General features: G+C 44.4%; 1 protein-coding gene across 7 annotated transcripts in view; it reads left to right on the top strand.

Moving 5' to 3' along the window:
• LOC102446807 (integrator complex subunit 6-like) overlaps nucleotides 1-12,928 on the top strand; it is a 72,323-nt gene that overhangs the window by 42,392 nt on the left and 17,003 nt on the right. For all 7 annotated transcript variants that reach the window (XR_012906939.2, XR_012906938.2, XR_012906937.2 and 4 more), the window contains one exon: nucleotides 1,754-1,886. Coding sequence is in view for 4 of the 7 variants with exons in the window: in XM_075941023.2 (XP_075797138.1) it covers nucleotides 1,754-1,886 (133 nt within the window). In the remaining 3 variants the exon portion in view is untranslated. The remainder of the gene's footprint in view (nucleotides 1-1,753; nucleotides 1,887-12,928) is intronic.

The following is a 12,928-nucleotide window of genomic DNA, read 5'->3' as shown; positions in this document are numbered from 1 at the left end:
TAATCCCTTCCCTTCTGCACCCCCATACTGTCTATCCCCCTGCCTCCATTCTTGGATCCCCCTCACCTCCACCATTCCCCTTCACCTGTCCCCACGTACACTCGTATCCCGTTTCCTCCCTTCCTACATGCACTCTGCCCCACCCACGAATTCGTTGAACTGTGTGCTGCCGCCCCCCCCTTGTGTCTGTGTCCCCCGCCCACCCCCTCCCCCCCCCCCCCCCCCGAGCACCACAGCTCTGGCCACTGCAGCAGGAGCCACAGCCTGCCCCCAGCCCAGCCTTTCCATACGGGCCTGTTGGGGCAGATTTGCTCTGTAGCAAGCGTAGGGAGCCTGGAACACAGAGGGGCCACTCTGGAGAGCTGGGGAAGCAGTCAAGGTGCAACACCCTGCTCAACTCGCGGCGGGCCGGGAGAGCGCACCTGAGCCTGGGCCACACAGAGCCAAGCTGTGCGGGAGGCACGTGGGCCGAGTAGGCTGAGGGCAGGGCCCAGAGGCAGGTGGACGTTGGTCTGGGGTCATGTAGGGATGGAGGTCCCTATTTCATGGAGCAGTCATGAGGCCTGTGTTCCTGAGGCCACAGAGTGACGTGCTGATGTCACTCTTTCATCCTGCAGGAAAAGTTTTCTTTAATGTATAGATTTGTAAGTGTAAACTACAACAAATTACAGTGGTGCCTAGGGGAAAAAAACGAGGGAATGCAGTTAGTTTACAATCTGGTAAATTGGAAATAATGGGTTTAAAGTATGCTTGCCTATCTTATCTGCCCCTCTGTTCCCCCAACAAATTTTGTGAATGTACCTTTCTATTTTATTTAAATTGCTTTCCTTGTCCCAGTTGTATGAAAGACCCACACAGACAAAGGAAATTGACTAATTATAGTAGAAAATAATAAAGTGTACTCTAAGCGTTGTCAAATGAACAAAAATGGGAAGGAAAAAAAAAAACGGGAAAAATATTGGAGTATTTTTTTTTTTCATTTATCTGCAGATTTAAAAAAAAAACCTACAGTTGTTGTAAAATTGCTTTTTGTTGATTGTCTCTGTAAGAGTTTAATATTAAATTCTAAGTGGGACTTTCTTATACTTCTGTATATTGCTAGAAATTTCTTAGCTGCCAAATACAGAATGCTTGTTCCTCAAGCTTTGTACTTCACTCCATTGTTACAAGTTTAACTTCTTGAATAGTGGCATCCTCTAAATTTTAAGAGAGGTGTGATTTTTAATAATTGATCTTCTGAGGATTATTGCTGTGTTTAACTTGCATGTTTACATATTGGCAATATCTCCTTTAGTTTGAGTTTGTCAGTGTCTTGAAAGATGAAAAATCAGGCTTGTTATCAACGGTGCATGATTTTTAGGGAGATAATGTAATAAATCAAATTATTAGAAAAATCTACATGCAACCGAGATCAGGTATAGTTAGTCAAGCAATGGAACTCCCCTTGCTTCCCTTGAGAGCCATTAAATATAGTGTTACAAAGCACTAGAGAATATACTCTGGAGAGTAGTTTCACCCTGGCAGGGGATGGACTAAATGACTATGTAGCTTTGCATCTTTGACACATGTAATTTACAAATCTAAGTGCATAGTCAGTTGTATGCATACAGTTAAAATCAAGCTCAGCACTTGTCTACAATTATCCTTTTCTTCCCTTAAGGAATCAAAAATTAGATAGTACATGCACATTTATCAGAGTAACTTTTAAAAAAATTTGTTTTAAATATAACAGTCTCTCTTATTTTTTAATCAGGTATTTGTGAGTAGCAGTGGAAAATACAGTGAACTTGGCCATCCATTTGGGTATTTAAAAGCAAGCACTACTTTAACCTGTGTAAACCTCTTTGTGATGCCTTACAACTATCCTGTTTTACTTCCTCTACTAGGTAGGTAATATAGTACATGATACAGCTTAACATAAAGATAAGGATGGCTAATGTGCTGCCTAAATGTATCGGTTAAAATAATGGAGATCAGAGAGTATAGCATGTTGCAAACGCTTAAATATAATTTGGGAGGAGAGGATTTTCATACCCCCTCTCCCTTTTTTTTTCTCTCCAGCAGAGGAGGAGAGCTACCTGCTTCCAGTGCATGTTTGATGCTGTTCACCTCCTAGACACGTAGCCTCTTCCTTAACCTGGAGTAAGCTTCAACCTCCATTCTTTTCCCTCATGTAGGATGTGGTATCTCCATTTTTTTTGCAGTTGCTCTTGTGGCATCCTACTTTTGGCTGGAAGGTCAGGTGCAGGACTTTTTAGGGGTAATGGGGAGAGAAAAGTCAACTACTGCAATTTAGAGTAGCAACCAGCAAGCAGGTCTAGAGCAACGAAGCAGCCAGCATTTCCCCTCAAGGACCAAATGTTTCATTTTCATGATGAGCTTGCTTTCCACAGTCGAGATGATACAAGAGAAGTGGTGCATGAATAGGTTCTGTAATAGCTACAGTGTAAAGACTTTGGTTCCCATGGCAAAGTGCTAATGGCAGAGGGAATTGCTTCTCAGGTGCTATTGTTTTTTATTTATAGAGTGCGAGTGTGTGTGTGTGTGTGTGTGTGTGTGTGTTTAAAAAAAATTATACAAAATAACAGCGAAGATTTAGTATAAGGAAATATTGAACTTTAAAACATTTCTCGTATTGTATGGAACAGTCACATGCACCTTTTTCTTTTCAAAATAGCGTAAGAATGTTTGTTTATACTCCTAATATACTTTATCACCTCATCATACATCCACCAGCAAATCAGCACTTCTTTTAGCTGAAAACATTAGCTCATGGTTTGTATGTCAGCCTGGTAATGATTCTAACATCTTATAGGATTTGGAATTCAGTCTAAAAGCTCCCACTTTCTGAGAGCTGGTTAACTGACAAATCAGATGAACTGCCACTTCTGATGCAGATCTACTAGTCCAGCAAAGGCCATCAGTGGATGAAAATACATTTGGTGTAGTCATTTTGATCTGGCTTCCATCTCTGCAGTTCAGCTCTGCCACTTCTTCCCCCCTTCTATTTTAAGAGGTGAAAAGGGGGAAGGAAAATGGGAATGTGAGAGAGGTGCCTCTGCAACATGTGCAGTACTGTTCAGCTGCTCAGTACGTCAAGTATATTGTCTATACAATTAAATTGCACAATGCTCTGGAAATGACAAGGTGGGGCCTTTCAACAGCATGAGTTGTAAACAGGATGTTTTCCATGACAGTGATGACACATCCAATGCATGTATGTTAAATGTTTCTTACCAATATTTTGAACACTTCCATTCCTGGAATGGGATGGGAGGCTTAGTGAAATTAGGTTAAGTGACCATTCCGGATGAATCTAAAATCAGGGCTTCTTTGCTGAATTTGTATCCTCAGATCAATAGAAGAAATTGCCAAGTACTTAGCAACTGACCGCACACTCTTCCAGTCTTTCCAAAGACACTTGTAAAAATACTTAACATCTTTGAGATGTGGATTTTTTTTGTATTTAAAAAAAAAAAGGGAAAAAAAAGGGAAAAACAAAAAGGCTGGCTTGATTACATAGACCAGTCTTTCCTTTTTCGGATTAGCAGGGGTTTGGTGTTCTGCAGGGGAGAAGGAGAGTCTCTGGTCACACATGTCTTGTCTTGATCCTATATTAATGTTTCACGTGTCCACCATTCTGTTGGAAAAGCATATGGAGAATGAGACTAACAGTGCTCAGGATGGAATGCAGATCAACTTTCTCTCTCCCCTTTTTTCCATGATTGTGGAGGGAAAAAATGTACAGTACGAGCAGATAAATTGTATCTGAATCTCCCTATCTAATTTATTGGTCCTCGGTCTGCCAAGAAGTTTTCAAGAACATGTGTGTTTTTAAGTGTTGCTAGTTGCTCACAAGAGTATTCTTTCTTGCGTTCGTTAATTCTCACTATTCCATTGGTGAATAAGGGAAGGTTCTTCTTTGAGTGATGTTCCTATTTGGTGCTCCACTGTAGGTGTCGGGTTGCCCTGATGCCGCAGATCGGAGTTTTACATAGCAGTAGTTGGTTGGGCTGCGCGTGTGCGTGAGGTGCCTCATGCTATTGCCCTCCACCCCCACATTCCTTCATTGTCACCCTCAGCTGCAGATGGAACTTGCCTTCTCTCCTCTGAGTTACCTCAGGCTGTTTACCTCGTTAGTTGTGTTAGGGCTCTTCATTTTAAGTGTTGTTAGTTTAGGAGAGTTTAGTAGTTTATTCCAGTTTAAAACAAAAACAGAGCTGCATGGCCCAGCCTCCCACAGCTTCTTCCTCGGGACAGACAGGGAACTGGGGAGAAGAAAAGAAGAAAACCTCAGGAGGGGTAAACTCAGGGAGACATTTTTATACTGCGCACAGAAGTTTTTTCATGACTTCTGCCATGCCAGGCTCTCCAGGCTTTAAAAAAATGCGACATCTGTTGTGAAGCCATGTCTGCCTTCAAGGGGCAGCACTCCTGCATTTGGTGCCTCAATGAGGTGCATATTCCTCAAAAATGCCTTCACTGTAGCAAATTGACTGCCTGGGCTTGCTGAGATAGGGAGATGTAGCTCTGCTTGCTCGTCTTCAATAAGGCTCTTCAGTCTTCTGAGACATGGGACTCTCCCGCTCCCCCTGAGCCACCCAGAGCCGAGAAATGCTGGGCAAATTTGCCAGCACCAAAAACGGCATCAAAAAAGAATTTCACTGACAAAGATCATTGCCAGCCTCTTCATCTACCCAAGCCAGCACCGGCAATAAGTCTGGCACCATGCCCAGCTGCTCCACAAAGACCAGGTACCAAAATCCTGGCATGGGACGCCACCAGCACCAACAACCCAGGCCCTTGCACCAATATCAGTGCTGATAAAAGCTTGTTCCAAGTCCAACCATAATTGTACATCTCGAGTGCAGAACCGACTTTCTCACCAGCACTGATATTATCTGCATCAGTTCCACACTCGCAAGCATCGAGGGAGGCATCTGAGCATGTTCGTGAACTTTCACAGCGACATACCTCCCTGCTGCCAATGGCACCGTGCCCAAGACCACCGAGGCAGATCTCTCCATCTTTGCCCCCTTTATCTAGAGGCTCCATAAGATCCCAGTGCCGTTGGTCCTAAGTGTTTCAGAAAAGTGCATAAGTATCTTCTCCTCCAGACTTTCCTCACCAACTAGATTTTGCTGCAACAAATATAGAGGTATACATTCACATGATCACCACCCTCTGTGGATGACGGAGTGGAGGTATTCTCCATGGTACTACCAACACTGGTCACTATGTTGCTGATGATTTCTATCTTGACACTGTTCTAGTGCCCCTCCAACACCACCACCTGGACGACCATCTCCTTTATCCCACTCTTGCACCCCACTGGCTGCAGACTACCAGGAGACAGAGGAGGTCCAGTTAATGGCCAGATAACAGAGGAGGATGAGCCCTGCAACCTGGAAACATCTCCCACCGACCAGTCTGTCCTGTCCAGATGAGGCAGTCAGACCTGGAGATGTTTTCTCTGTTGACAACCTCAAGCAGTTCGAAAAACTGTTCAAGAGTGGCTGCAACCCAGCAGATGCAGCTCTCTGAAGTCCAGGAGAAAAAGCATTGACTTCTCAAAAACTTCCAGCCCACCCGGAGAGCTAAAATCATGCTTCCTATGGACTAAGCTTTCATGGAGGCTGCAGACGATATAGGGCAGATACCTGCATCTGTACCCCCCACCCAGTAAGAGGGCAACAAGAAATATTTTGTCCCTGCTAAGGAGGGGTGGGCAAAAGGACCTCTGCGAGCCGGATCTGGCCAGTGGAGGTCCTGCCGTTCCTCCACCCCAGGCCAATTAGAGCTGAGGCTATGTCTAGACTGCAAGCCTCTTTCGAAAGAGCCTCTTTCGAAAGAGAGCGTCTAGACTGCACGCGGAACTTTCGAAAGAGCAAGTCGCTTTTTCGAAAGAAAGCACCCAGTGAGTCTGGATGCTCTCTTTCGAAGAAGCCCTATTTACATTCAAGAACGCCTTCTTTCGAAAGAAGGCGTTCTTCCTCGTGAAATGAGGTTTACCGCCGTCGAAAGAAAAGCCGCGTTCTTTCGATTTAATTTCGAAAGAACGCGGCTGCAGTCTAGACGCAGGTGAAGTTTTTTCGGAAAAAGGCTACTTTTCCCGAAAAAACCCCTGAGTCTGGACACAGCCTTAGGGACGGGGGGGAAGTGCATGAAGTTTCCTCTGCCCTGTCAGGAGCGAACACTGCATGCTTCTGGCATGGTGGGAGGAAACTTTTCACGTTCCCCCACCCCAAAGCCCTGATGGTCCTGGGGGCGGGGGGAGCACACGGACTCTCCTCTTACCTCCAGCGACATGGGTGCCCAGGAGGAACCTGGAGGGAGAACAAAGGTGCTCCCCCACCCCCAGACCAATTATGGTCTGTGGGTGGGGAAGCAGAGAAGTGTGTCCCATCTCTGTCCCTTCCGCTGGAGGCCCAGCACCTTCCGGTGTGGCCCTGGTCCACTTGAAAAATTTCTGAATTGGCCCCCAGCAAAAAATGATTGCCCACCCCTAACAATTTATTCACTGATCCCTAACTGAATTCTGTGGTGGTCAGTGCTGCTCAACAAAGGTCAAAACTTTCCCCAGTACAGAAACACACCACATGATAAGGAATCGAAATGTATGGACCTTTTTGGGAGGAAAGTGTATTCCTCTTCTACACTACAATTACGTACAGCAAACTATTCTGCCCTTCTTGCGAATCGTGACGTTAACGCCATTAGTCTGGAGTAATAACTAATGGAGCATCTCCTGGACAATAGGAGACGGGTGTTAAAATCAGTAGTACAGGAGGGATACACGACAGTTCAAACAGTGCTGCAAATAGCCCTTAAATGTTGTGGACACTGTGGCAAGATCATCTGCAACCTCTATCATTAGTATACAGTGCCTGGCTCCTGTCTGCTGGTATACCCAAGGAGCTTCAGGGAAAGGTTGAGGACCTCTCGATTGATAAGGACAAACTATTCGCAGCAAGAACAGACAAAGTTCTTCATATGAGTAAGGACTCCGGAACCACACTTAGAACTCTAGGGATGTACACCCTGGCATATCGATGTACACGCCCTATCAATAACACTGTGACTTTGCATATTCTAGAAATCAACAAAGAACCTTCGACCGGAGTCATTCCAGACCACGGGTATTAAAATAATCACTTCTCTACTCCCAGGCCAACAAGCAGCAGGTTTGAAAACATTGGTCAGGGGCCTGCACAACCTCTCCCAAATCTATCTTCAGAGTCATTCTGCTGTCTTTCACCATCGTCTGTGTTCTTTCCATCATCATTGTGGTACCATCACAACAGACCTCTGGATCTTGGAAATAGTCGCATCTAACTAATTCCTCATGGAGGAATGCACGGGAGGGTGAAGACCCATCCTAGATTTACGAAAGCTCAACAAATGCCTCTGAAAGCAGCGTTTCAAGATGGTTACATTCGTGTCCAGAATTCTAGCTTTGGACAAGGGAGAAAATTGTTTTGCGGGCCTTGACCTACAAGATGCCTATTTTCATGTGATGATCTGCCTGTCCCGCTGATAGCTCCTGCATTTTACTATAGCCTCTGAGCATTTCTAGTACCGCGTCCTACCGTTCAGCCTGTCTTTGGCCCCCAGAGGTTTTTTTCAAGATTCTGGCTGTAGTAGCAGCTTTTCTGCATCGTCAAGGTATCATCATCTTCCCTTACCTCAGTGACTGCTTCATAAAAGGTGCATCTCAGGTAGAGGCTCTCCAGCTGATATCTACAACAAGAGACCTAGGTCTAATCCCTAGGTTCTTCTTCGAGTGATTGCTCATGTCCATTCCAATTAGGTGTGTGCGTGTCGCGTGCACCAACGACCACAAGTCCACCTTTCAGCTAACAGTCTCTAGAGTTCATTGGTGCGTGCCTTGATTTTCTCACAGCTCATGCCTATCTCCCAACGCAGAGGTTCCAGGCATTACATATCTGATCAACATACTTAGCATGAATCTGTCAGTCATAGCTCTCACATGCTTACAGTTGATGGGCCACATAGCTGTCACTACATATGTGGTGCAAAACGCTTGCTTACACCTCTGCTGCCTCCAACGTTGGCTGGCCTCTGTCTGTTTCTTTAAAACATTGGGTCCACAAGTCTGTCTCTCCCTCTTCACCTCCCGATGCACTAACCTCTCTGAAGTGGTGGACTACTCCAACCAGTCTCTTAAGGGTGCCTTTCCAGCACAGATTGCACATTTAGAAGGCCTTTTTACCCAGGGTCGATGGGTTAATCAAGAAACAAAAATACATATAAACTTCCTGGAGTTTCAGGCAGTCTCCAATGCTTCCAAGCACCTTTGAGCACACACTGTCAGCCATGCGGTCAGGACACTGGCAGACAACATAATGACCATGGATTACATCAGCTATCAAGGGGGTGCCTGATTCCGTTCATTGTGTGTGAAAACAGTCTGCCTCTGGAATTGGTTCATTGCCAAAAACATAACGTTGACTGCTTCATCTCTGCTTTGGAATTAATAACATCCCGGCAGACATTTTGAGCAGACATTTCACCATAGTCCTCAAGTGGGAAGTCCTCAGAACCATACTTGAAAATGGGGATTTCCTTAAATCGACCTCTTTGCCTCCCGCAACAATGCCAGATGATATCCCCTTTATTGTTCCAGAGCTGGTCTGGGACAGGGATCTCTAGTCAGTACTTTCCTGATCCCCTGGAAAGCCCATCTCCTCTACACCTTCCCTCCAATCCCACTTATCCCTAGAACCCTCGAAAAGATCAGGAGAGACCATGCTTGAGTAATTTTGATAGACCCCACTTGGCTCAGGCAGATGTGGTTTCCCTATCTTTCTTGAATGTCTCTTCCACCCTTCCCCCCCCGGTTCATTCCCTAGTCATCCAGATCTACTAACCCAGAACAGGGGGACCCTACTGCACTCCCATCCTCACAGTCTACACTTGACAACTTGGCTCCTTGCTTGTTTCAGTATGCTGTAACATTCTGCTCTGACAGTGAAACGAGTCCTCCTTCATAATAGGTGCATTACCACTTGTGCTGTTTATCTCCACAAATGGACAAGATTCTCTAAGTGGTGTGAACAAAGGCATTCCAATCTGTACATGACTCCATGTCATCCTGGATTATATCCTGGATTTGAAACAATCTAATTTGTCCCTCCCTTCATTTTGAATTCATCTCGCTATCAATACATTTCACCCACCCGTGAAAGGACATTCTATATTTGCCCATCCTATCATCAGAGACTTTCTAGAGGATCTCCAGAACCTTTCCCCACCACATAGGTCACCACCACCCTTATGGAATCTAGAATTGGTACTGGATACATTATCCTCTGCTCCATTCGAGACTTTAGCTACATGCCCTCTTATCTCTCGTGACTGCAAACATAGTTTTTCTACTAGCAATAATGTCCACTTGCAGGGTTGGTGACCTTGCAGCACTTACAGTAGCTCCGCCTTATACGATTTTTACCAAAGATGCTGTTGTTTTGCGGACTCACCACCCATCCTCTTTACCCAAAGTGTCCTCAGACTTATATGTAAATGAGCTGATTATTCTCCAGACCTTTTACCCTAAACCTCACTTGTCCGCATAAGAGGTTCTCCTGCATACTGTGGACATTCCGAGGGCTCCTGTGTACTACATTGATCGTACCAGAGACTTCCGCACTTCCCAACAACTATTCGTGTCAGCGGCGGAGTGGTGCAAACGCAGGGCACTTCCTTCACAATGCATATTCACCATCATTGTCTCCTGCATCATGCAATGCTACGCTCTACGGGGCAAGACTCTTCCTGCCCTGCCCATGCCACATTCCACAAGGACAGTTTCTTCCTCTATGAGCTTTCCACAAGGGGTTCCTCTTTCGGACATTTGCTGTGCTACCACAAGGTTATCGGACCATACATTTATGAAACACTATGCTGTTCTTGGGCATCTCTCCAATGCTGTCTCATTAGCCACAGTAGTACTCTCCACTGTCAACAACAGGTGACTCTGAAACCCACCATCCTATCATATGTGAGAACTGCTATAAAGTCACCTACAGTGGAGCACCCACGGGGAGCATCACTTGAAGAGGAAGAGAAGGAAGCTACTCACCTTGTGTAGTAACGATGGTTCTTTGAGATGTGGGTGCTCCACTACTCATCCTCCTCCCCTGTTTTTGTAGGGGCTCTTTGTTTCCTCTCTCTTTCGAAACTGAGGGGTAGCGGTTGGGTAGTGTACTTGATGCATGAAACACCAATGGCACGAGGTGCCTCATGCGCATGCACGGCCCAAACCAGCTATTGCTGTGCAAAACTCCGATCTGCAACACAGGGATGACCCAACACCTACAGTGGAGCACCCATGGAGACACACATCTCAAAGAACTGTTATTACTGCACATGGGTGAGTAGCTTCCTTTCTTTAATTTGACGTTCTGGAACAGAGTGGACAGGACTGAAAATGAGGAAAAGCAAGCATGGTGTGAGGAAGCCCCTGAACACCAGTGTTGAGAATAAGATTTTGTCAAGATGGTGAAGTGAGGTGCCGGGACCAATTACTAGAAAATGTAAAAATAAACAATAATTAAAGCAGGGCTACTCACGTTTGGAAGCCCCGGGGGACACAATGATATTCACAGCACATGCCATGTGCTTAAGTGTAGTTGCATATACATGCAAATATATATTAAAATATATACAAATAGCTTATTTCACACTGATGGGCATGAATACAAAGAGTAAGGCAAGACTGCAAGACTACACAACACACAGGCTCCATTGTCAGTTCTGCTGATATTAATAAAATGCAATATTTACCTGATTTCCACCCATATGACAGCACTTTTAATGAACAATGACAGTCCAGGAATTTAACTACTAAAACACACCTCAACAGAAGACCATTATATTGACTCATCATTGTGGAGTGTGTTCCCAGTGGAGGCCATGTTCAAAGTATCCCACCCATGGGCCGCATGCGTAAACCCAAATTGCATCATGGGCTGCAAGTAAATAGGCTGCGTGTTGAGTAGCCCTGAGTTAGAGACTTGATCATTTACCATTTCTGCTTTCTCAGGAACAGAAATGTGGATTCTATATTTGGCCCCCATCTTAGAGAGAGTGCATACGTCAGTGGCACCTGACGTTGGGCAATATAGGGGCCTGTTGACAGCAAGAGTTAATTTTAAGACTGACTTTGGAATCTGAAGCTTTGCGGGAAACTAGTGAGTGCAATTGACAGGGGTGGCCATTCATGTGATAGTGAAGCCAGTGTGATGGTATAATCTGAGCAAGTTAGTATATTGGTATCTGGCTGAGAAAACTCTGGTCTATTGTTCAGAAAGGGATGCTCTTGCTTTTACAAAGCCAAAAACTGACACTCTGGGTCATGCTAGTGCATGTGGCGCACGCATACTCCACTTCCTGCTTGCACTGAGTGCCAGAGAACTATGGTGTTCTAATTTGGCAGGCTGTCCTCTCTGAAGACCAGAAGAACCCCTGAATAGCAAGTCCCAACTCTTTCTGTTTCTTCTCCAAGTTTCTCTGAACAATGAAATAGAAAAGATTTGCTTCTGAAAGTACTCTTCACTTGGATGTGTCCCTGGTGATATTATATGTATTGGGCCCAGGGCTGGAATTCTCATGTTTTCCAATAGAACTTTAATCCTCTGACCTGTGCTTAGCAACTGTTTGTCTTGGTAATTGCGTAACACCACTTTCCAATGTCTTCTAACAAAGAAATGCTTCCACTGAAATAGAATAATCAAGGCCCTTGCATTTACGGATCTCATCCTTGTCTGCAGAAGAGCAGGCTAATAGAAAAGCCAAGGCATAAAGCATAAACAAAGCCAGGAATATAAAATTGAAATGCATCAGATCAAGGATATTGATGGAATCTAGGGTTTTATCTTGGCTGAGCAATTTGCACAAGTCTTTCCTGACTAATCCTAGTCACTGAGGCTCTAGCGTGGAATGCTAGCTTTGATGAGAGAACAGGGCCATGGATATTCTTCTGAAGAGTCATTGAGGTGATGGAGAAAAAGATAATAGGAAAACATGCCAGAAGGAAATCAATTCAAGCCCCATGTTTGTGCTTAGATGCACTTGACTGAGTGTTTTGGAACGTATAGGGTTTCTGTGGAGAGCTGCTGACTTGGGACAGTTCATATGATGCTCCTACTGACTTCTTGAGAGTCTGCAAGAGGTGACTTTATTCTTGAAAATCCAAAAATGGCCTTTTTCTAGGCCGTGAAGTAAACAAACTGTTTTTGCACAGTATCATAGAGCCAATACTACTTTTACATTAGTAGGAATTAGGAAGTACCTCTGGGATGGATTATTCCATACTTGCATAACAGTGCCCTTGACTTGTCTATCTATGGGGATGGTCATGCCATGACCTTTGGATGTAAATCATGAACCTCTACTGTTTTTAAATTAAAGGACTATGTCCATTAGTTCAAAGGCAGTAGTATGCTCATAAATGTCTATATGTAGACTAGTCACTAGAGGAAGACAAAAGTCACACTTTCAAAGGTGTAAAAGACCAGAACGTTACAGCAATATGGATGCACTGTTTTTCTTTTTACCTTAATTTAATCTGTTAAAGCATTTTTATATTGACATCAGGTTATGCAAACTTATTATATGAACAAATTTGTTATCACACAGGCTTCCCAGATAGTTGGGCTCCTACTGTATAATTAAATGGTGTCGACCTTTTTGCCACATTTTTTAATTAAAAGTAAGCCAGCATCCTGATCTGTTACTAATAGAGAATTTTAAAATTATCTAATTTGCCATTCACCATATGCTGATTTTGGTGGGGGTGGGACAGAGAGAGGAAGGAAAGAGCGTTTTCTGTGTCTAAACCAAGAAAAGGAAAGATTGGTCAATTTCATCTTTGTTGACACTCAGTTCCTAGTCAGTTAGATCTCTT

This window comes from Pelodiscus sinensis, chromosome 13, assembly GCF_052426305.1.
Source record: "Pelodiscus sinensis isolate ZL-2025 chromosome 13, ASM5242630v1, whole genome shotgun sequence".
Lineage (NCBI taxonomy): Eukaryota > Metazoa > Chordata > Testudines > Trionychidae > Pelodiscus > Pelodiscus sinensis.
This window is presented reverse-complemented; position numbering and strand designations above follow the sequence as displayed.